Source organism: Peromyscus maniculatus, chromosome 15, assembly GCF_049852395.1.
Source record: "Peromyscus maniculatus bairdii isolate BWxNUB_F1_BW_parent chromosome 15, HU_Pman_BW_mat_3.1, whole genome shotgun sequence".
Lineage (NCBI taxonomy): Eukaryota > Metazoa > Chordata > Mammalia > Rodentia > Cricetidae > Peromyscus > Peromyscus maniculatus.
This window is the reverse complement of record NC_134866.1, coordinates 29,306,731-29,330,901: the sequence shown is the minus strand read 5'-3', so window position 1 is coordinate 29,330,901 and position 24,171 is coordinate 29,306,731. Positions and strand designations below refer to the sequence as shown.

The window sequence follows — 24,171 nt, the reverse complement described above, 5'->3', positions numbered from 1 at the left end:
GACATAAATTAAAATAGAGACCATCAAGAGCTGGAAGGGGCGGTACAGGGATCTGTTATTCAATGGGTACAGATCTAAAAACATTTCTTCTTTAAAGGGTTATGTATGTGGCCAGGGGTCTTGAAAAATCAGCTCTCATCATACTTGGGCATCGATTCTCGTTTCTTACTCCATCACTTGCCAGAATGGAAAGCTAAAATTACCAGTGTTCCTTCTTCCAGTATTTTACTATTCCTTTTTAGTGGTGATTTCAATATGACATTTGAGGAGGTGGTCTGGCTTTGCAATTGCAATCCACTAAATTACTCCACATATTTCACTCACAAAAAGAAATGAAAAAAAAAAAGCCAGCTATCTGGCCTTTACTGTAATGTTTCTCACACAGAAGGATGCAGTGACAGCCACAGCTGCAAAGGCTTCTAAAGCAGAAGTGCTTTTGAAAGCAGTCTCTCTAGTCTTCACCAATATCGATAACCTTGCTCCTCGGGACTCCGACCTCACACTCCCCCAACCCGATGTGCTGAGGTTCCGGGAAGAAGAAGAAAAACACTTGCAGTGCCTTCGGGCCTGAATGTCACCCTTTCTTCTTAATTGTAATTCTTCTTTTATAAAAAGAATATTACATTAATCCTTAGAGAATTTTATACACTATATTGATCACATCCACACCCCAGTTCTTCCATATCTGCTCCCCATCCCCTCTAGTTCATGTCCTTTTAAAAAAATTTTAATGCTTTAAATTGAAATTGAATTACATCACTTCCCCCATTCCTTTCCTTCCCTCCCCTCAATCCCTTCCCAGTTGCCCTCTCTCAACCCCCTCCCATACCCCCTCACTCTCAGGTTGATAGTCTCTTTTTTTTATTATATTTCTACTACCACCACTTTGCTAGACCAGCATTCTACCTCTTTTCTACCATCCCTCATCAAAGAGGCTACTCTTTATAGCAAATGGAGACCACCACAGAAAATCATACTAAAGGCAATACCAAGATTTAAAGATTTGGGGGGTGTGAGTTCAACATCTTCATCACAGCTTCTGCATCTATGCCTCAAGGGAATGTAACAGAAGAGGGGGCAGACATATTGTAATAGTCAGGGTATCTGGAAATGTGCTATGAAACAGTCTCTCCTAGAAATGGCTGCATAAACAAGACCAGAACAATAATAATATCAGCATTATGCTAACATGGGTGCAACAAATGTTTGTGGGAAACCATCCCTAGGCACAGAACTATAAGCAATTAACTCTAATTCTTTTTTTTTTTTCTTTCCTTTTTAGTTTTTTGAGACAGGGTTTCTCTGTGTAGTTTTGGTGCCTATCCTGAATCTCGCTCTGCAGACCAGGCTGGCCTTGAACTCACAGACATCTGCCTGGCTCTGCCTCCCAAGTGCTGGGACGAAAGGCGTGTGCCACCATTGCCCCAGCATTTTTTTCTGTTTTTATTTTATTTTTCCTAATTCTTAAGATTAACTGGGACTTCAGACCTGCTCAGTGGTTCAGAAAACATGCTGTTCTTCTAAAGTATCTGAGTTCAGTTCCCAGCATCCGTACCAGGTAACTAACAACTGTCTATAACTCTAGCTCCAAGGGATCAGATACCCTCTTCCAGGTTCTGTGGGCACTATCATACTCATATATTCCTACATAAATAAAAATGTTAAAAATTATCCATTAGAAATGTATGTGTACATTTGGACTAGCTATTCCATTTTCTTAAATGATCCAAATTCTATCAGCTTACCTCATATAAGTTAAATTTTGCTTTGTTATTACAGTCATGATTTGGCATTGATATAGTTTAGACACAGAACACTTGAAAAACCTCAGAATTACTAGTGTGACATTTCTATGGCCTTATTCTCTTCTCTCCCAACAACCCCTTCTTTGGAGACAGTCCCAGTTTCTGTAATGCTCTGACTTTAAAAGTGCTGTATAGCTAGGCTGGAGAAATAGTTCAAGCATGAAAGTTCTTGTCTTGTAAGCAAGAGGACACAAATTCAAACCCCAGAACCAAGGCAAAAAAAGCCTGGTGTGATAGTACACTGTTGCACTCTTAGCATTGAGAATGCAGAATGGGCAGCCAGACTAGCCTACCTGCTGAGCTCCAAAATCAGTGAAAGATCCTTAAAAAATGTGGTGGGAGCGAGAGATTTTCCAAAGCCTGATAACTTGAGCTCAATCTCCAGCAACCATTACAGAAGGAGAGAATTAACTTCTGTAAGTTGTCCTCTGGCCTTCTCCCAACCTGACACACCCACACTCAGTCACCTGAATACACACACACACACACACACACACACACACACACACACACACACACACACACACACACACACAAAAGATCTAATGTGTGAGCATGGTGGTACATACTATAATCCCCACACTCAAGAGGCTGAGGCAGGGTGTTTTTGAGTTGCTAGCTAAGCCCCAGGCTATACAGCTATAAATGGAATCATATCGTTCATAAGCTTCAGGGATTGGCTTTTCGCTTAGCATAATATCTGGCAATTCTATCAGGGTGTGACATGTATAAATAATTTATTCTGATTTTGTTATTTTCTGGTAAAGTTTTTGTGCATTTCTTTCTGTTTCTTAAAATTACATACTCTTTGGTAATTTCATATATGAATACAGTGTATCCATACCCAACTCACCCCATTCTCAAACTCCTGCTGGATCTATGCCCTCATGTCATCCTCCTCCCAAGTTCATTTCTCCTTTTCCTTCTCCTCCTTCTCCTCCTCCTCCTCCTCCTTCTTCTTCTTCCCCCTCCTCTTCCTCTCACCCTCTCTTTTCTTCTTCACAATGCACTGAGAGTACAGTTAGTGCTGTCTGGATGCTCATGGATAAAGGGTCAGCAGCTGGAGCATGGACAACCTACAGACGGCCCACACGACTGAAGCAAAGAGTGATGCAGCCTTGGGCTGGTGACAGCTTTGGGGGGCAGGGAAGTCGGGTGTTTTTCTTTTGCAACTTTAGAGAATGTGCGTGCCAGCTATCGTTCCTCTGTTCGAATTGTGTCCTATAAATACTCGATCTAACCCTGTGTTTCACTGTCTCTTTCAAAGCAGCTTTTTAATTTTATAAAAGTCCATTTATTGACTTCTATCTTTTTGCACAGCAAAATCTTTTCCATTGTAATGGAGGAGAGTCTGTCAAGTTTCTCTCACAAATCATGGTTTTGGTAGCATGTCTAAGGCTATTCACAGGACGACAGAACACTTCTCTCATGTGAAAAATTTTATACCCTATTTTACATTTCTACCGAGGACTCACTTTCATTGAATTTTTATATGTTATGTGAAAAGTATATAACAGGTCAATTCAAATTTTTATTTTTGTGCCTGTGAATATCAATGGCACCAGTATTATTTCCTAACAAGGCTGTCTTTCTTTCATCAAATTATTTTAGAATCTTACCCCAATCAGGTGGGTCATGTTGTGGTGTTCTGTATTTGGACTTCTCTATTCCGATTGGCTGATATGTGTGTTGGCTCTTCTACCAACAGATCATACTCTTCATTATCTCATGAATCACAGAACCGGGGAATTCATCCCTTTCAATACATTCTTCCTTTTTAGTTACTTTATTTCTCATATGAATGTAATAATAGTCTCATCTATATTTACAAAATAAAGGGGTTATAGTAACTTCATTAAATGAATTGGAATTTGATCGTTTTTCTTCTCTGGAAGGCATGTGTATAATTGTTTTGGAAATGAAGTCTAGCTATTAATTCTCCAAATGTCTGGGAGAAATCTTTAATAACATCTGGGACTGAAATTTCTTTTTGAAGACTTTTAAAGTCACAAATTTAATTTCCTTAAGGGTTATAAGCCTATACAAATTCAGCTAGTTATTGAGCCTGCCCAATTTCAAGGAGGTGCTTTGCAGCATCTGTGTTTTCTGAGAAATCAGCTCATCTCTTCTGTCAGCACAGGAGAGTGTGCTGAGTGATTCACACTCCTCTTTCTAATCCTTCTGGGGTCTCACAGCTCTGAGGTAAAACCTGCTTTGTTCCTGATACTCACAGGGTGTGTCATCTCTCTTTCTGCTCCTTGTTATTTCCTTCCTTTTCACTTTGAGTTCATTTCTCCCTCCCTAGTTTAGATTCCTGAGGTGGCAGAGTCAATGACGCAAAACTTAACATCTTTTTTACAGAATAGTTTACGTTGCAAATTTCTGCCAGCACTGTCCTTGCTGTGTCTCAAAAGATTTCCTGTGTTGTATTTTCAATTCTTCTCATCCAATATACTTTTATATTTCCATTAAGAGTTACTATTAGATCTGAGGATTATTTATTTAGAAATGTGTTTTTAATTTTGTACTTGGAGTTTCTCCTCTCGTTTTTTTTTATTATTATTATTTAAAGTTTCTCTTTTTTTTTTTTTTTCTTTTTTGATTTTCGAGACAGGGTTTCTCTGTGTAGCTTTGTGCCTTTCCTGGAACTCACTTGGTAGCCCAGGCTGGCCTTGAACTCACAGAGATCCTCCTGGCTCTGCCTCCCGAATGCTGGGATTAAAGGCGTGTGCCACCACCGCCCGGCCTAGTTTCTCTTTCATTTTACAAACCAATCCCAGTTCTCCCTCCCTCCCCTTCTCTTATCTCCCTCACCTCTCTCCATCCCACCACCATCTGCTCCTCAGAGAGGGTAAGGCCTGCCTTACCCTCTCTGAGTATTAAAAGCATTAAAAGTCTGGCATACTAAGCTGAGGCAGGACCAAGGCCCTTCTCCCTGTGTCAAGGCTGAGTAAGGTATCCTACCCTAGGGAATGTGTTCCAAAAAAGCCATTCCATGCACCTGGAATAAGTCCTAGTACCACTACCACTGGCTCCCCAAACAGATCTAGCCACATAATGGAGAAGCTTCTGTAAGGCAAAGGACACAGTCAATAAGACAAAATGGCAGCCTACAGAATGGGAAAAGATCTTCACCAACCCCACATGTCACAGAGGGCTGATCTTCAAAATACATAAAGAACTTAAGAAACTAGACCTCAAAAGATCAAATAATCCAGTTAGAAAATGAGGTACAGATAAAAATAGAGAAATCTCAACAGAAGAATCTCAAATGGCTGAAAGACATTCAAGGAATTGTTTAACATCCTTGGTCATCAGGGAAATGTAAATCAAAATGACACTGAGATACGATCTTACACCTGTCAGAATGGCTAAGATCAAAAACACAGATGATAGCTTATGTTGGAGAGGATGTCCAGTAAGGGGAATACTCCTCCACTGTTGGTGGGAATGCAAACTTGTATAGCCATTCTGGAAATCAGTATGGCGGTTTACCAGAAAATTGGGAATCAATCTATTTCAAGACCCAGCAATACCACTCCTGGGCATATACCCAAAAGATGCTCAATCATACCACAAAGCCACTTGCTCAGCCATGTTCATAGCAGCATTATTTGTAATAGGCAGAATCTGAAAACAACTTAGATGCCTCTCAACCAAAGAATGGATAAGGAAAATGTGGTACATTTACACAATGAAGTATTACTCATCGGTGAAAAACAATAACGTCATGAAATTTGTAGGTGAATGGATGGAACTAGAAAGAATCATTCTGAGTGAGGAAATCCAGACACAGAAAGACAAACATGGAATGTACTCACTCTTAAATGGATATTAGATGCAAAGAAAAGGACAACCAGGCTACAATCTACAACCCCAGAGAAGCTGGGTAAAATGAGAATCTCCTCTCATTTTTTTATTCTTTGATAATTTCATATGAAGAGTTCTGACCACATTCACTTCCATCCATAATACCTCCCTACCTACTCATCTTTTGTCTCTTATTTTTATCAATTAAGTCAAATTTGTGCTGTCTATATATTCACTGATGTGTGGCCTTCTGCTGAAGCATGGCTGAACTACATTGATTTCTCTTTTGATTCCACTCCTCAAAAATTATATTCCAAGTTTTAAGTGTTTTCAGTTTGTTGAGGTTTATTCTATACTATCAATTCTCAATCTGTGAGTTGTGACCTCTTTTGGAGTCACATATCAGATATCCTGCATATCAGATACTAACTTGCTTCATAACAATAGCAAATTTATAGTTAAGTATCAATGAAATAACTTTGTGGTTGTGTGTCACTACAACATGAGGAGGAACTGTATTAAAAGGTCACAGCATTAGGAAGGTTTAAAACCACTATATCTATGCCCCGGAATATTGAATTAGTCAAAGTTCTCTAGAGGAAAATAACTGATAGAATGAATATCTGTCTACTCTATCCTATCCTTCCTATATATCTATGTATCTATGTATCTATCTATGTATCTATGTATCTATCATCTATCTATCTATCTATCTATCTATCTATCTATCTATCTATCTACCTACCTATGTATCTATCTATCTATCTTTCTATCTATCTATCTACCTACCTATCTATCAGCTATCTATCTACCTACGTACCTATCTATCTATCTATCTATCTATCTATCTATTATCTATCTATCTATCTACCTACCTACCTATCATCTATCTATCTATCATCTATCTATCTATCTATCTATCTATCTATCTATCTATCTATCTATCTATCTATCTATCTATCTATCTTATTAGAGTGGATTACAGCCCTTACAGTCCAGTTAGTATAAGAATGGCTATCAATGAAAAGTCCAAGAATAGAGTAGTTGTTCAGTCAACAAGGCTGGTTGTCTCATCCAGTCTTCAGTATATGCCCAAATCATAAAGTAGGCTCTACTGTCAGTGAAGGAATGAACTTGCCAGCAAGAGTGAGGGAAAGCAGACATAGAGAGTTTCCTTCTCCCATGTCCTTTATATAGACTGTCATTAGAGGGTGGGGCCCAGATTAGAGGTAGACCTTCCTGCCTCAAAAGATCTGGCTTAAAAGTAGGTCTTTGCACCTCAAATGATTTAATTAAGGAAAAAAAAAAACCCTTACAGATGTACCTAGCAACAGGGGTTTTAGTTGATTCCAGATGTAGTCAAGTTGACAACCAAGAATAGTCATCACACACACACACACAAACACACACACACACACACACACACACACACACACACACACACACACATTATATCTGTATATACAGTTTCTGTAGGGTTTGACTGTAATCAATATTATCCTGTTACTGGATGAAGTGTGTTATGACAGTTATTAGAGCTCATTGGCTGGCAGTGCTGGTTTCTACGACAGCATTGCTGAGTTTCTGAGAAATTTCTGTAAGTTGTTGAGGTCTCTATCTATGGTTAAAGGTCTTTACATCTGTTTTTTTTAATCAGATTTTTCTTCCTATTTTGAAGTTGGAATATTAGAGGAAACATGACAAAAATGCTGTGACTTTTCGTTGCATAGACCCCTTTACAATATGTGATGTTCTTCTCTGTTTCTGGTGATTTTCTTTGTTCTAATGTCTATTGTGTCTGATATCAATATAAAATCCCTTGTTTTATTTTGATTAATATAAACAACATATATTACATACATATGTAACATATTATATATATATATGCTGTTACACATATATATATATATAAAACACCTAATCTGCCTATGTCATTTATTTGAAATTAATTTCTTCGATATGTCATAAACTTTGGTTATATTTTTTGATCTCCTAATCACTGCCTTTAGATTACTATATTTAGAGATGAAATTACTATATGAAGGTGAAGTCTACTAATTTCATGGAGTTTTAATTTTTTCTTTCTGTTTATTTTCCCTGATTACTATGGATTAAATTATTATTTCTTCAAATCTGTTTTAATCTATCTGTAACATAGCCTGTACAGGTTACTTAGCATATGTGATACACATTATCTTGTGCAAATACAATTTATACATCTACTAGCATCATTTTATCACTGATAGAAAACAAAGAAACATGGCCTCCTTTGCCTCTTTAAATTCATCAGATTGTAATGAAAAGTTTCCACTGTGCACATTGAGAAGTGCATTGCACAGTGTGTGCATTGAAGTGTGTGTTGCACTCTTTGCCTTGCAGTGTGTGTTGCACAGTGTGTGCACTGTAGTGTGTGTTGCACAGCGTGCGCATTGAAGTGTGTGTTGCACAGTGTGTACCTTGCAGTGTGTGTGTTGCACAGTGTGTGCCTTGCAGTGTGTGTTGCACAGTGTGTACACTTCAGTGTGTGTTGCACAGTGTGTGCACTGCACAGTATGTGCACTGCAGTGTATGTTGCACAGTGTGTGCATTGCAGTGTATATGTTGCACAGTGTGTGCATTGCAGTGTGTGTTGCACAGTGTGTGTATTGTAGTGTGTTGCAGTGTGTACATTGCAGTGTGTGTGTTGCTCAGTGTGTGCATTGCACAGCATCATACTTTTGCTTCACTTGATCTGCCTTCTCAGGAGGAGACGGGAACCTCTTCTCACTCATCCTGTTGTTTATGGTGTTCTTTCTCTGCTTTACCTATTTCAAGTTTTGTTTTATAAGGGAACTTATTTCCTGGTAAGAAAACATCTTTTAGCTACCTGCTGAAGGTTAGACATGCCGGTAGCAAATGTTCTTAGTAACCATCACCTAACAACGTCAAATTTCCCCTTCATTCATGATAGGTTTCTTTAAAACTTTTTAAAATTTTTATTTTATTTGTTTGAGTGTTTTGCCTGCATGTATGTTTGTGCAGCACATGTATGGCTGGTTCCTGCAGAGGTCAGAAAAAGACATCGAATTCCTTGGGACTGGGGAATGGATTTATCTTATTTGGAGTTTGCTTGACTTTTTGAATCTATACATTGTTGTGTCTTGGCAAGTTCAAGAAATTTTTTTGTATTATTTTTGAGCACTCTAGCCCCATTTAATTTCTACTCCAGAACTGAAACAATACATGTGATACTCTGTGTCTTGAGTTATCTCCATAGCCTATGGACTGGGAGCTTGGTCGTCTAACTGGCACTATTAGCAAGGAATGGAACTTTCAGGTGGTAAGATTAAACAACCATGAGCTACAACTTCTGAAGCTGTGGCTTACAAATAAAGATTTCATCTTTATAAGATGTTTCGTCTCAGCATTTTTAGCAATGATGGAAGACAAACATGACACTAGTGACCAGTCCCTGGATGGGAGGGACCCTGTTTAATTTTCCAACCTACTGCTTCTGTTATTCATGTTGGACAGTTTCTATTAGCCTGTTTCTCTGTCCATTTCATTCTGCTGATGTGCCCAACCACTGAGCTTTTATTTCGGGCGCTGTACTTTTCCATTATAAAATTTCCATTTAATACTAATTTTTATTGCATCTCTGTTCTGTGACTACACTTTTCCATTTGTTTCAAGCAGCTCATAATTGCTCACTGAAACACTTTGCCATGGCTGCTTAAAATTCTTAATTAGATAATTTGAAGACCTCTGTCATCTGAGTGTTGACATCTGTACTCATTTCCCAGGGCTGTTAGAACAATCTACCACAAACAGGGTAGAGAAAAGAAGAGTAATGGGTTGTTTCGCACAGCGCTGAAAGCTTGGATTTTTAACTTGAGATGTCAGCAAGCCCAGGTCATCTCTGAAAACCATGGTGAATCATTTGTTGCCTTTCTTATTTTTTGATGATATGCTGGACATATTTGGCTTTTCTTGGCTTGAAGCTCAATAACTCATTGAATTCATCGTAACAGGGCGCCTTAGTTGTGTATCTTTTCTCTTTCTTACAATGATACCAATTATGTTGGAATAACCAACATCTCATCATAACCAATCATATCTGGAATGTTCCCGATTCCAAACAAGGTCACACTTAAAAGTTTATGGAAAAAGCAGTTCAGTATGTAACAGCATTATACATTGCCTTTTTACTTCCAGTCTGAGCTCTTTCTGGTGGTTTTATTTTATTTTATTTTTATTTATCCTAGGGTCGGGGATTTTGCTCAGTGGTAGAGCACTTGCCTAGCAAGCACAAGACCCTGGGTTCGGTCCTCAGCTTCAAAAAATAAATAAATAAATAAGTGAAGAGAGTCCTCAGTGAAGACTTTCAGGCAAATGTAATTATTCATAGTAAAATTAATATAACAACATAAAAGTATTATATTAAAACTTTACTGTTTAACTCCTTCATTTTTTAATGTAATTTAAGTTCTATTTATTGAGTTGTAATGCAATTGTAACTTCAAAATGATGTCATTACACGATTATGTTTAATAAGCAGCTTTAGAGAGCAGACAAGCAGATAAAACCCTCTTTACATATAGGAAAGTTGGGATATTTTCATCTTCTCTCTGCTGATTCCATGAGTCATTGGCTCCTGTTCCTTTCATTGTGAGGTCATAAGAAGATCTCAACCTGTGAGCTGCAGTAGTATACCAGCTAATGGACTGCATGACCCTTGTGCTGTGGAATCACTCTCCCTGAGATTCAACTTCTTTTTCTGCTTCAGCTTCTAGCAAGGCATCATAAATAACAGGCCTATATGAATCTAACTATTACATTTGCCTGAAAGTCTTCACTGAGGACTCTCTTCACTAGATTCAGTACACAAAGAACATACTTTTGTCAAGGTAACTCGAGAAAACTCTCTGAATGTCATGGCAAGTTTCCTATTGTACAGACCTAAAATAGAAATGGAAATCACACAGCAGATTATGTCTCTCTGTTTTCTTTAGAACTAGGAAGGTAAGGGACAATAAGGGACCGATCTGCTGCCTAACTAGGCTTCAAGGCATTCTTTATTTGTAACTTCCTACTTTAGATTTACATTATTTAAATTTTTTACTTCAAATTATTATACTGGCTTTTCATTTTTTAATATTTTGATGATTTCATTGTAAATATGTTGATTCCTTCTAGACAAAGGGTATGACAAAAATAATTTACATTAGTAGATAGTCTCCAAATAATTTCACCCACCAGTAAGTTTGAAGGGTTTCATACATGATAATTATGATCTTGGCAAATAATTTAGACATAAGTTATGAATAGATAAAGACATGTTTCACCCTAAACAATTCCAGAAAGTTATCATTTTCCTAGCCTCTGCCTCTTATTCTCCATTCATGAAATAATCTTTACCTATTGGTTGCATCTACTTAGCAGTCTTACCGTTCTCGTATCTCTCATGACTCTGTTACACTATCTTTGCAAAGTGATACTTACTTATTTGTCAGCAACCGATAGTCTGCCACTTTAGTGCACAAATCAAGTATCTGATCCAAAATTTCTGCACATATCCCATAATGCTTCTCAAAGCGCGCTTGAGCTCTTTCCGCAGCCATCTTTTCATGAATTTCCTTCTCCCTGAAGGTTTGTTCTGCGAAATCAATCTTAGCTTGTTTGGCAAGAGCCTAAGAGCACAAAGACAAACCTTAAGTCGCGATTATTATGATATTGTTCACGGGAAGATAAAGTCATAATATAAAAAATAATCTTTAAATAAAACAAAACCTCTTTTACATCAGGGTTTAACTGGTCAAGAATCGGCTTTCGATCCTTAATATACTCAGTATCGGTGACAGCAAAAGCAGTGTTGGACTCCATGTTCAGCTTATCAACAAGACAGACTACAATGGAAAGTGGTGTGGATGGGAAAACCAGTGTCACAAAAATAAATTGGATCTTAGGCTTTCCTGAAGGTGTCTTAGTTACATCATTTGCCAAGGGTCAAATGTCACAGAGAAATGATAGTCTGGGTCAGCTGGCCCTTACACATCTGTGACCAGACCCTTCACCAGGAACACATTCATGATGACCACTGTCCTTCACTTCTCAGTAATAACTTACTGATTGGCTAAATGTGTGGTCATTAGATTTCAGTGCCTTGAGATAACACACTCGACACATTTTAAGTGTGTTTAAGTCCTTGCTGCCTTAGTCTTTGTAAATTTGTAACATTCATTTGTAAAAACATCTATGTCTACAAAGAGCAGTTAAATACTTAAACACTTTATCACTACCTTCTCCTTGGTGTGTATGATCACAATAATTTCGTTTAAATCACTCTTTACGTAAAACGCAGGCTAGCCAAGCTGAAAGCAACATGAAGCTTGTTAGAGGGATTCAAATAATCAAGTGCTGCCTTTGGAAAAACTTTACCAGCTGCTTCAGAAATCAGATCATGTGCTCAGCTGCCTCACTAATAGGATCTAACTTCTGTGATTTAATTCAGCCAGTAGAAAATAGAAATAAATGTGGGTGTCAGAGGAACTGCCAACAAATTCAAGCCCCAGCTTGGGCACAGAATTCAAGTTATTTAAGAACTCCAACAAGTCATTTATTCTCATTAAGCCCCAATTTCCTCAAAGGAAGGGTATTAATAATTTTAGTATACTCAGAAAAATTAACTGAACAATTTCATCTGAACAAGTAGTTTTTTATCACAATCCTGCTGATAAATGATAAGATTTATGATAATAGATAGCTGTGGAAAGTCCAACATTTGTTTAACTGTTGCTGTCTTATTTAGCCTATTCATTGTTAATTTCACTGGGATGGATGACGTCTAAGATCAGGCCAGTGTATTCGGTAGATTCAGGGATGACACTAGAGTTGCTCATTGCTTGTTTCAGAGGCCCTGTGTCCACGTAGAGTGAGCACAAGTGAGACAAGGAGCTTTATGACCCGTTCCTTGATATCAAGAAGAGCTTGGATAAGAGAGGAACTTGACACTGATGAGAATTGATGGTGACAGTAACACTGAGATAGTGAAGCTGGCTCTCCATCGGAACCAAACACTGGAAGCAAACAATAGAATTTCCCTATCAGCAACAGAACAGATTCCATCCTGGGCTGCTGCTGCTGCTGCTGCTGCTGCTGCTGCTGCTGCTGCTGCTCTCTCCTCTTACTCCACCATGCTTTCCTTCCTTCCTTCTGCCTTCCCTCCCTTCCTGTCTTCCTCTCTCTCATCTTGGCTTCACCTTTGTCGTACTTCCTTTCCATTCACCTATTTGGTCTCCCTAGTACATTTTACCCCTGCCATCCACTCTGTGCTAGACTCACCATACTTTCCTATCTCATCACATCAATGTATGTAGCATCCCTAAAAGAAGAACGAGGAAATATAAAAGAAGTCTGTGGGCATAGTAATCCTCAGTAGTGTTGAGCTTTGGCTACAGAGACCAAAGGAAGGCTCTGTTTCTGACAAGCTATGTGACTTTTAAACTTTTGACTCTCTTTCCAATGTGTCAAACTTAGATACAGATAGTACTCGTGTGTGTGTGTGTGTGTGTGTGTGTGTGTGTGTGTGTGTGTGTGTGTGTGTTTTGCAGGAGATATATATATATATATATATATATATATATATATATATATATATATATATATATATATGCATGTAATGAGCATAGTGCAATTGTGATTTGAAGGGAATGCTCAAAATGTTGTGATTAATTATTCATAACAGTAGGTGGCACCAAAATTTAAAATCAAGAGCTACTAGTTAAGATGAAATGTGCTTTGTCGTGGAGTATCACAGAAGGAAGCAGCAAGCTGGTGAGCTGAATACCACTTCCCTATTTCCTGAAAGACCCTCTCTGCTGTTCAGACACATGTAAAAATGTTTAAGGACAGCAACGCAAACTATCTGAAATTTTGAGCACAGGAGCTTCATGCCTCTGCAATCAAGTTTGACAAATTGATAAAATAAACCTGAGTTCTCCAAAGGAAAATAGACAAAAGCCAAAGTAATACACTGACAAACAAATCTATTTTTGTTATGAGAAACCATACACATAAAGTGCAGGAGACATAGGATGTAGTAAATGAGTAACAGATTAGATATTTTGATTTTCAAGTTTCAAAATAATATTATAATAGCAAAGAACATACCCAGGAGACAGTTCTTGAACTCTGGGTATTGTTCTCGCTTACAATAAATTAGAGTACTCCCTGCCTTCCCACAGATTATTATAGTCTACAAGAAGGAGCAGTACAATATAGGCTTGGGAAATACAGTCCTATGAAAGGGTGACGAACTATTTAAATCTAACTTTATTACTGAAAGAAAGCCTCCTAAAAGTTCTCTTTCTGCCTCAGAATAATTGCCTAAAATTGTCCATACCAGTGCCCACACTAGTAACATTTGCAAACGTTAGAGATGAGGAAGCCCCTTGGGTATCTGTGGTTAAAACGTAATGATTCAAGGACATGAAAATAGATCATCAGCATTGGCCTTCTGTCAGCAACACCGTATCTGAAGAAAGTGCAGAGACGTGTTTTAGATACTCAAGGAAAATAAAGATGAAGCAAGTATTTCAAACTCACAAGCATGTATGGAAGCACACACTATCACCAACACGCAGGAAGGCAGAGAATATTAATACAGCTCTCTTGACTGCTTCCTGAGGAATCACTTAGAACTTCAAAGGCTAGCAAAGTGACTAGAGACAAGTGGACATGGGACTGATGGCAAGCATGCGATGCTCAGAATCAAATCAGCTCGTGGAGGATGCACTAGAATAGGGAGCCACCTCCTCCCTTGTCAGTTATAAGCTGGCAACCCAATGTAATGTTTAATGGGGATTTCATTTACCGCTTCTCGATCAAGAGCATCCTGGAAATCCTTAAGTCGTCTTTCTTCGTATTGTTTCTCTCTGAAGATTCTATTTTGCCACAACACTTCCTTTTCGTGCCGAACATGCATGAGCTGCACCGCGATCCTGCGCTCCTGCTGGGACTGACGCATCAGCCGGTGAATCAGCTGCTCTTCCCGATAGGCCTCCTGTGAACACCAGCATGGGAGCCAATGACTTACCCAAGCCAAGTCTGGATTATCCACTGGACTCAGAAGTCAACGTGCAAATAATGTGTGAAAGGTATGACAGCTGTCTAAGTCAACTTCTGCCCTTTAGTTTAAATTCGAACCTCCCCCCCCAACACACACGTATATGCACACACACTACAATGAATTGCAATAGAGTTTATTTAATCACAGAAGTCTAATACTAGATCTTTCTAGAAACACTATGGTATTGAAACTCACAACTGCTTCCAATAAGTTGTGAGTTCCTTTAAAATCTAGCAAAAACAAATCATGTCAGTTTTCAAAGTTTTCTGAACAAGGGATGCATTTTTCCATTCATAATTACGTTTCCGACGTCTGGAAATCAGGTATATGCACTTTAATATAATGCCTCTGTAAAGATGATGAAGAGAAATACAGAACTGGTGCCTTTCCAGGGTGACAAGTCAAAATATGAGGAAGAAAAGCTAAAACTCGATGAACAATGAAGCCTGGAGAGGGGGAAGTGACCTATCACTCATCTTAGGCAATCTCAGTGGTCAGTGTGAAGCAGAAAGTGGATGTGTTCTTGGCTGATTTCAGGAGAATGGAAAGGAAGTGAACAGAGGAAAAAAGCATTAACTGGGAATTAGATTGGCTGCTGCATCTTCACTTGTACCATTATCTGGCTGTGTGCTTTGTACAAGTAGTTCAGGTTTTCAGGGCACCCTTTCTTATTAGGTAGTAATGAGGGACTTAGACAAAGAAACAGTTCCCCAAGCCACCAGGATTTCTTTGTCTAAATAGAAGTATCATATGGGGAAAAAGGAGGTAATTGTAGTTCTCAGTGGGGACTTGAAAGAATACTGGTGTTTCTGATTTAACACCTAATGATCCAATGATTTGTAGAAAAACTCTGGGATCAATAATGACACTGTCTCAAAGGATCTCTACAGCTGTAGCGATATAGGAGGAATAGTATACAGTTTTTTTCAAAGTCAGATACAAACAACAACCTAAGGTAAATGCTGAAACCTGAACTTTAGGCTTACATTAAACTTTAAATTGAAGTTCAATTGAATAAGAATAAGACATTTATTCTGTTTATAGGATGTCTTAGATAAAGTCATGAACAATTTCACAACAGGTGTTCTGTCTAGTTATTATATTCTAAAAATAGGTCATTGTTAATAATTTTTATCCCCTTATTATCCATTGCTAGAAAAAGAGAAGAATGCAAAAATGGCCACATGTTCTTCCCTTCAGTTATTCATAGCTCTGCATTGTGCCCATATACAAATATCCAACAGAGGAATCTATTGTTCTACTCCTTAAATATGACATATGGTGTGACCATTAACTTGAACTGATAACCGAGACATCAGCCAAAAACAACAACAACAACAACAACAACAACAAAAGCCATGAAACAGCAACAAAAACCAAAGCAACAACCATAAAAACACCAAAAGGCCCTTGAGGTTTGACCTCTAAAACTCTTGTTACAGTCACTGAATACATGGCCTGAGCTACTAGAAAATGAAAACTTTAAGAGAAGGTACTTTGCTTCTGAGCAGGACCTCATCAGGTTTTGGGGGTCAGCCAGCTCTAGCAAGCCACCAGCTGATGCCTTAACAGCCCAGCCAAGAGGAGCAGAGAAGTACAGCTGAGCCCACCCGCTGGTGCCCACTGAACTGTGGTCTAGTTTGGAATAGACAAGCCACAGTCGCAAACGTATTTTCTTAAAATATGAAATTGCTTCATTATTCTACATGAATTCTATAAGATTAGGCTGTGTTTTCATAGCAAGATATTTTAGCTGTCCAAATGTACTCTGGCTAGCCAACCCTTATAAGGAACATCCTGGTGTGGAGACTCCAGTTTGGATTATTACTGAGATTAAATTGGGGAAAATGAGAGAAAGAGAGAGTATCATGGGATGGCTGCATCAAGGCTACATGTGTTAAGTTTCAGTTTGAAGGTCTATAAGGACCTTCACATAAAAGTTAAGTGGGAAAGCTTGTGTTGCTGTTGTTCTATTATGGAAGTAGTTCATGTTTCAAAAGTGGATTGTTTACTAAAATTTTAGTGAAGTGTAAAATAGTTTCTCATATAAACTCACAAACTAAGATATGTGATGGTTGCTAGTAAGGAAGTCAACAACCCTAGAACATAGTTGCATTATCCTGTATTTAGAATGAATGAATGAAAACAATAGGATTCACTTCTATCTTAACTGTATTTATATATTTGGGAGGAGATGTCAAAGAATACATAATCTAGACTATCCTCAATTTGATTACAGGCTTTTCCACTTCTCCTATGAGGTGAAACTAGGTGTTAACTTGAGTAACAGTTAACCAGTTTTCCAATTGACTGTCATGGAGGAATTTGCCACTGTACTACTTAGGAATAACTCAGTACCCAAGGTCTATAGTCACTAATGAGGAAGGAGGGTACTTTGAAAATTTATAACTAAGCGTTTTGCTTTTCTTATGTGAGGATCTACCTATGACATCTGACTCAGAGAGACAGACAACATGTAATATAAAATGCTTATTTGTATAAATACAAGACCAAGTATTCTGAAGTGCTCAGCACCCTTAATGTAGAACTAACATCAACTATCTCACCTCCTGTGCTTCATGGGCGATTAACTGGTCCATCAACAACCTCCGCCGTCTTTTCTCCCTTTGCTCACGCGCAAAAGCGTCTTCTTCCAGGCGTTTCTGGATCTTTTTAATATAGTCATCATCTGAGTAAGTGTTTAACAAATCAGTAGTTGTCTGGTCTGTTGTTTCTAAAGAAGTCTTGGATGCACTAAGGGTAACAAATCATTGTTAGATTTTAACATGATGTAATTACATGCCCTTTAATTGTGATCATGGAAGACTTCTGGAGGAGGCTCCTTTCAGTTTGTTGTTAATCTATTGATACAAGCATTGGTTAAACATTGAAGCCTGTAGCTTTTTTCTAGATTATATTGGCTTTATATCAGTATTTATCTCTAACTCTCTGAGGTCTTTAACATAGTTTTTTTTTTCCTTAAACACATCTCTTCTTTTCTCAGTTCTTATACTCTTCAGTATAATGAGATTCTGGTTTCTTTCCTGCATCTTTCTATTGGCCTCTTGCTTCTCCTATTTTAAGTCAACAATAAGCAAACTGTAGATAATTCAAATGTCAGGAAGACACGTCAGTGACAATAGACTAGACATAATCAATGTTAGCTTATCGGGAATACAGTACCTGTATGGATGACCCCACTCACTATTATTTTGTTCTCACCTACAGTGGTGAAGCTACTGTAAGTACTCCCAAATGGACTTATGACTTCTTAGGGCAGTGGCCCAGCTTTTTCTAGGAACTTAGAAGTCCAAAGTTGGCCTGCTTATCAAGACTCAGCACAGACCTGACTGATATGGCATCAGCACAGGTCTTCCCAAAAGAAGATGAACACCTTTAGTTCAGTGAAATAAATATAAACCTTGGCATTAAGTTTATAGTCATTAAAAGTTATCATTAAAAACAAAAGAAGCAATGTGCATAACAATTGAATCATTAATACTCATCTGCATATGTCTTTAAAAAGCAATTAGAATGCCATAGTACAGCTGCATAAGATAAATGATAATGTTACTTGCCAAGAAGTAGTGAGTTTATATTATGAATCATCATTTTTATGTTATCACTAACACATTTAATTTAGAAAAAACAGAATTTATTTAGGAAAAAAGGGCATGTTACTAAAGTGTTTCACGACTAAACGGTTATCAATTTTTATATATGCAGAATTACTACTGCAAAAACATGTTTGGTGTGAGATTAGTACCACATATATTACATAGATCCTATTAGATTCTAGATCACAATTAGTTCATTTGCTGCTCCCAGATAAAATCTGGACCTATGGGAAAAGTATTCTCTTCTTATTCTCTGTACAAACTATTGGTGTGTGCTAAATTCCACAACTACACAGAGAATCATTGTAAGATGTAGTTATAAAACATTATGATTCTGATGATTTTATCCACAGGAGGTCCAGACATGGTTGTATTCTGTCTGGAGAAGAGCTAAGGATAAACTGTTTTAGAACTCAACACACAGGTGGTCAAAGGCAGAGCTGACCTTTGCTTATTAAGATTTAATACAATGAAAGCCCATCGTAGTGGCTCAGTCCTATAATCTCCACACTTGGGAGATAAAGTCAAGTGAATTTCTATGAGTTCCATGCCATCATAGTTAACATAGTAAGCTTCATGCCATCCAGGACTACATAGTGAGACCCCCTGCCTACAAAAATAAATAAAAACATCCTTTGGACCAGTTTCAAAAGCATTTTTAAAGTTTAGTATAATTAAATGTTTATAGAAGTTATGTGGTCATTCAGCAAAATTCTAACTATTATGTGCTGTTACAAAGATTCTGTTCTAGATTAAGTATAGGCTAATTGCTTCCTAAACACTGTTTATACTGCTCAAAATCTACCTAGTTCATGAATTATCTGTTATTTATCAATCCATTCATCCTCCCAACCCACCCACCTATCCATCCATCATCTCACAAGCTATCAAAGGCTCTAAATGCAAGGTAATTACAAGGAGCTGGAAATGTTGCATTCCCCAATTCAAGAATTATGCAATTAAAAATGCATTAAAATATTAGATTGTATCTCATAAATATTTGCTAATCAAAAATTAAGGTCATATTGAAAGACACAAAAATGCTGGCTATGCTGATTGGAATTGTTTAATTAATATCTATATATAACCAATTGTCACACCATATGAATTTGGAAAATTAAATTATTAAAAAAAAATTTAAAAATAAAAGAAAGCTATATGGTAGTTTCATTGAAGAAATATTTATTTTATTACATATGGGCATCTTGAAGACAGTGGTTATGTTTTAGCAATAGCTGATTGTTTGCCAAACATTCATATAGAATAATGGATTTTTATGTAGGAATTATCAGTATAGAAATTATGTCATATATATATATATATATATGACATAATTTCTATGTATATCTATCACACCAAATGCCAAACTACAGCATCCAAAAAAGCTCAGCTTAGTAAACATTACTGATAAGATTTATTAGTTGTCTAAAACAACACCTAATGAATAGGATACAGGTGAGGGTGGGGCAGACATAGGAGCTCCACATTGCTGGCACCAAAGCTTTCCATTTTCCACCAAAGGAAAAGGATGGGCTTTGAGGTGACATCCCTTGTCTCCGAAGGACTTTTCAGGCGTGTGCCACAAAAGAGGCAAAAGCTGAAACTGTTCTTTAGATACATGGTTATATTTAGGTAAATGAAGCTATCAAGGAGAAACAATTACAGAAGAAATCTCATAAAATTGCATAACATTTGGTGAAAAACTTCATTCAACAACACATTATTGCTATACACAGAGTGTGGCATGAAATAAATCAAACTAGAGTCCAATTACGACTTTCCTACAGCACATTTAAATTAGTGTAACAATTTTAGTAAATGTTTTGCAATGTATTTAAACTCAGAAAAATAAACACAGTACAGAAAAGTACACGGATTTTACATTTCCTGATACTCACTTTTCCAGTCTAGATCAAAATGGTTAGTGAGTAAATAATCTGAATTTTAAGTCACGTTATCTTCTCTTCTTTCATATACTCCTTTAATAAGCCTCCAAAGTGGAAGATCCTTCAGTAACTTTGCTACATAATCTATTTGTAAGTATTCGAAGTTATTCATGGCACATTTTTCTGATATAAGACATTATATCCTACCTTTCTTTGGCTTGGAGATCCTTTTTTATTAGGGCTTCAAATTTCTTAATCTCATTGGCCACATCCTTTAAAGAAAATTCACCATCAGTTTCCTGCCTTTAAAAGTCATTGGAAAACTTCATTTTCAACCAGTTTTAAACTGTAACACATAGTACTAATTGAAAATAATTAGGAGCAAGATAAGACAAGTTGCCTTTGGGAATACTTTTATAATTCTGATTCATTTCTTTTAGATGAGACTAACCTAAAACAATACAGAAGTTGTCTAACTTGAATCACTTAATTCATGATTCTATCTCTCTTTTTAAAATTGTGTGTACATGTATATGTATATGTATGTGATGTGCAAATGCACACACGTGCATATGTCTCTCTCTCTCTCTCTCTCTCTCTCTCTCTCTCTCTCTCTGTCTCTCTCTCTGTGTGTGTGTGTGTGTGTGTGTGTGTGTGTGTGTGTGTAGAGACTACTGCGCCTGTGGAGTTAAGACAGTTTTAGTCCTTACTTCCAAAATTATTTTGGACAGGATCTCTTGTTCTCTGCTATGAATTATCCTGTCTCTGGTCCCATCTCACAACAGGGGTACTTGGATTACCTGCTTATGCAGCAGGTAGTTTAGCTAATGATCCATCTCCCCAGAAGAGACTAATTTTAACAGTGCACCAAATTAATAATTAATGAATAATTAATGAAGTTGAAATTATCAGAGTCCATGCTTTTTAAATATAAACATTTCATGCAAGTGTTTGTGTTAGGTGTTTTAAACATTTCCCATGCAATCTCACTTACTCTATGAACTTTTCTTAAATATTTTTAGCTCATGTTTATGTACTACTAATAAACTTTCATCAACTCAAGGAAATTTAGTTTTTAACTATAAGAATGGATCCAGAAAAATATGTGGATAATATTCCTAAAATCCAAGTATAAGGTATTTTGTATTTTGTTAGAATTTTAAAAATAATATATAGATTGATATTAAATACAGTAGGGTTAGGGATGAGAGACCTGGGCCAATATCTTCTTCACAGCAGCATTTTACTACAATAAAACATGTCAGCATTTAGTTTTCAGTTTCCTCATTTATAAACGGAAGAAATTGATACTAAGAGAAACATGTATGAGTCAATAAAATGTGAAGTGGTAATCCACATCTTGACTAATGTTGAATTAATAATCACCTTTGTAACCTTTCTTAGGCCAACAAAGAATATAAACAATCAGGAATTATCATCAAAACATAGTATTGCTTCTCCATGACATAACTAGATTTTATCCTTATTGGAATGTTGACACTCAGTGTGATCAAGTAAAATATCTCTAGTGCTGGCATTTTAGTTTAAAATGTGTTAACAGCAACAAATCAATCAACATTTCTGGTACTCATAACAAACTACATTAGATGGTAAAGAGGAATGGTGTGTTCACAACTGCATCGTATCAGACTCCCTATAAACACGAGACTCCAAGTAGACATTCCTATGTTGGGAGTTTGATCTCCCTGGCCTAAAGTTACACCCTGCTACTGAATAAACAGTAGTAAAATGAATTGGGTATGCACTAGCTGGTGGAATTTTGGGTAAGAACAAGAAGAACCAAGGACACTTTGTAAAGAAAATAAGAAACTTTAGAAGGTTTCTGCACATTACAGAGAAAAACCTATTTTTTTTTGTTTTTTTTTTTTTTTGTTTTTCGAGACAGAGTTTCTCTGTGTAGCTTTGCACCTTTTTCCTGGAACTCACTTGGTAGCCCAGGCTGGCCTCAAACTCACAGAGATCCGCCTGGCTCTGCCTCCCAAGTGCTGGGATTAAAGGCCACCACTGCCCGCCTGAAAAACTATTCTTTATCTAAGAGGAAAACAAGACAACAGCAAGGCACCATAACTTACCTCTGCCTCTTTTTTCTTTTTCATCAGTTTTTGAGCCTCAAGTGCTTTCAAAGTACGATTGGATTCAGGCTTAGGGATCTGTATAATGGCTGCTTGGATTTTGGCCATTATCTCATTCTGTCGTCTTCTATTTAAACGTTGCTGAGTATGGCATATATATTAATTTATTTTTTCAGCTTGTCAAAATAATAGTCATGTAATATGTGTACAGATATACATATACATAAAATATTTGTTGAAAATTTCAGAACTGAGCAATTAAGGAATGCACAAACTATCACAATTGTATAATATTAGGAAGTCATTGTCAACATTATTTACTCTGAAAACTATGATGCTAAAACACAATATTGAAATACTAAAATTATGCCTAACTGATGTATGTATTTTTATTATGTATGTTGAGACATGAATAGTCAGGGGTTCTAAATACAAAGAAGATTATATTTCTTTCCCAGTACCACCTTCATGACCAGCCCAATCATGAGAAAAAGAAATTCTTTCTCTCATGAAGCCCCCAAGGACTCTATAGACCCAACAGCTGCCAACAGAAAAGACAGCTTCCCCAGACCCATCCCCCTACGCATGAGTTCAGGGGCAATCTCAACTACTGGCCTGACACTAAAAAATAAAGCATCATTGGATTATCTCTTAAGAAGACAGACAATAATCATTTTAAGGACAATATAAACAGGATGATATAATTGAGAGAAAAACATATAAAACATGAAAAAATAAAACTAAGTATCTTATTTTATGACAACATAAATGTATATATCTCTACCAAAAGCATTGTATTAGAACTAAATTCACTAATTCTTACATCAAAAGATAAAGATATTTAATTTACCACTATAATGCAGAAATTATAATTTTAAAGCTTTTATTTCACTTTCTAAAAATGTGACTGTTTTAATCACCTTATGTTTATGTCTTTGTTTTAATTAAACCAGGAAAATACAGGTTTGTCGTATTTAATTCCCATGGCCACATTTCACATTCTCTCTTGTGTAGTATCCCATACCCTTTTTCTTTCTTTGGAGATTTCCTGCATTAGACTTGGCTTTCCAAAAGCTGAAATGGCTGGTTCAACACCAATCAGTCCCAGCACTTGACCTCAATTTAAACACTAGACTTAGAGTGTCCAATCTCTACCACACGAAGTAGTTACTCTGGCAAGTAACAGAAGGCTTCCTAAAATTTGCCTCTTTTTCCCTCCTTCCTCACAAGAAGCTGCCTCTACTCAGGATATATTAATTTCTTATCATCTTAATAAATTTCAAATGGAATAGGACAAATCATGATTCAATTGCCTGTAGTTTACACATTCCATAATCCAGTCATTTGAAATCTTTTAAAAGTCTTTAACGATGATTTTTTTTTCTCCTGTATCTTTAAAGACACAGATCATTAAAGATTTTTCAAAGAGGTTTGAGAAGCAGTGGAGAGTTACACAAAGTCCTTATCGAGGACAGGGAAGTTAAGGTGCTCAAGATAGTTGGAAAGAGAAGCAAGCAGAGAATTAACCTATCAAAAAGAAACAGAGCAGGATGTAGAGATCTGGGGATTGCAGAAAAGGGGTCAGAGAGGGGAATGGGGAAGTGTTCCTTCTCTCTTCCACAGGGATACAATGGTAGAGGCTCTTCGGCCAGTAGTGTAGCTAGTAGCAAATCATTTCCCAAAGAGGTGAGGCAGAAATTTTATCCTGTGAAAGAAATAAAGTTGTTCCAAGAGGCAGCTAATGATTCTCAGCCACCAGTGCAGGTGAGAATGAGGGAGTATAAAGATGGAGAGGAGAAAATATGGGAAGAGGAAGGTAAGGCAAAGCAAAGCCATGCATCACAGCATGCAATC

At 37.1% G+C, this 24,171-nt stretch overlaps 1 protein-coding gene across 5 annotated transcripts in view; it reads right to left on the bottom strand.

Annotated features, from left to right (window-relative positions):
- Positions 1–24,171, bottom strand: part of Spef2 (sperm flagellar 2) — a 167,325-nt gene that overhangs the window by 116,761 nt on the left and 26,393 nt on the right. For all 5 annotated transcript variants that reach the window (XM_076551770.1, XM_042261438.2, XM_042261439.2 and 2 more), the window contains 5 exons: positions 22,318–22,458; positions 20,432–20,496; positions 17,289–17,475; positions 14,467–14,655; positions 11,097–11,284 (listed from right to left, as the gene is read on the bottom strand). In XM_076551770.1, the coding sequence (XP_076407885.1) occupies positions 11,097–11,284; positions 14,467–14,655; positions 17,289–17,475; positions 20,432–20,496; positions 22,318–22,458 (770 nt within the window). The remainder of the gene's footprint in view (positions 1–11,096; positions 11,285–14,466; positions 14,656–17,288; positions 17,476–20,431; positions 20,497–22,317; positions 22,459–24,171) is intronic.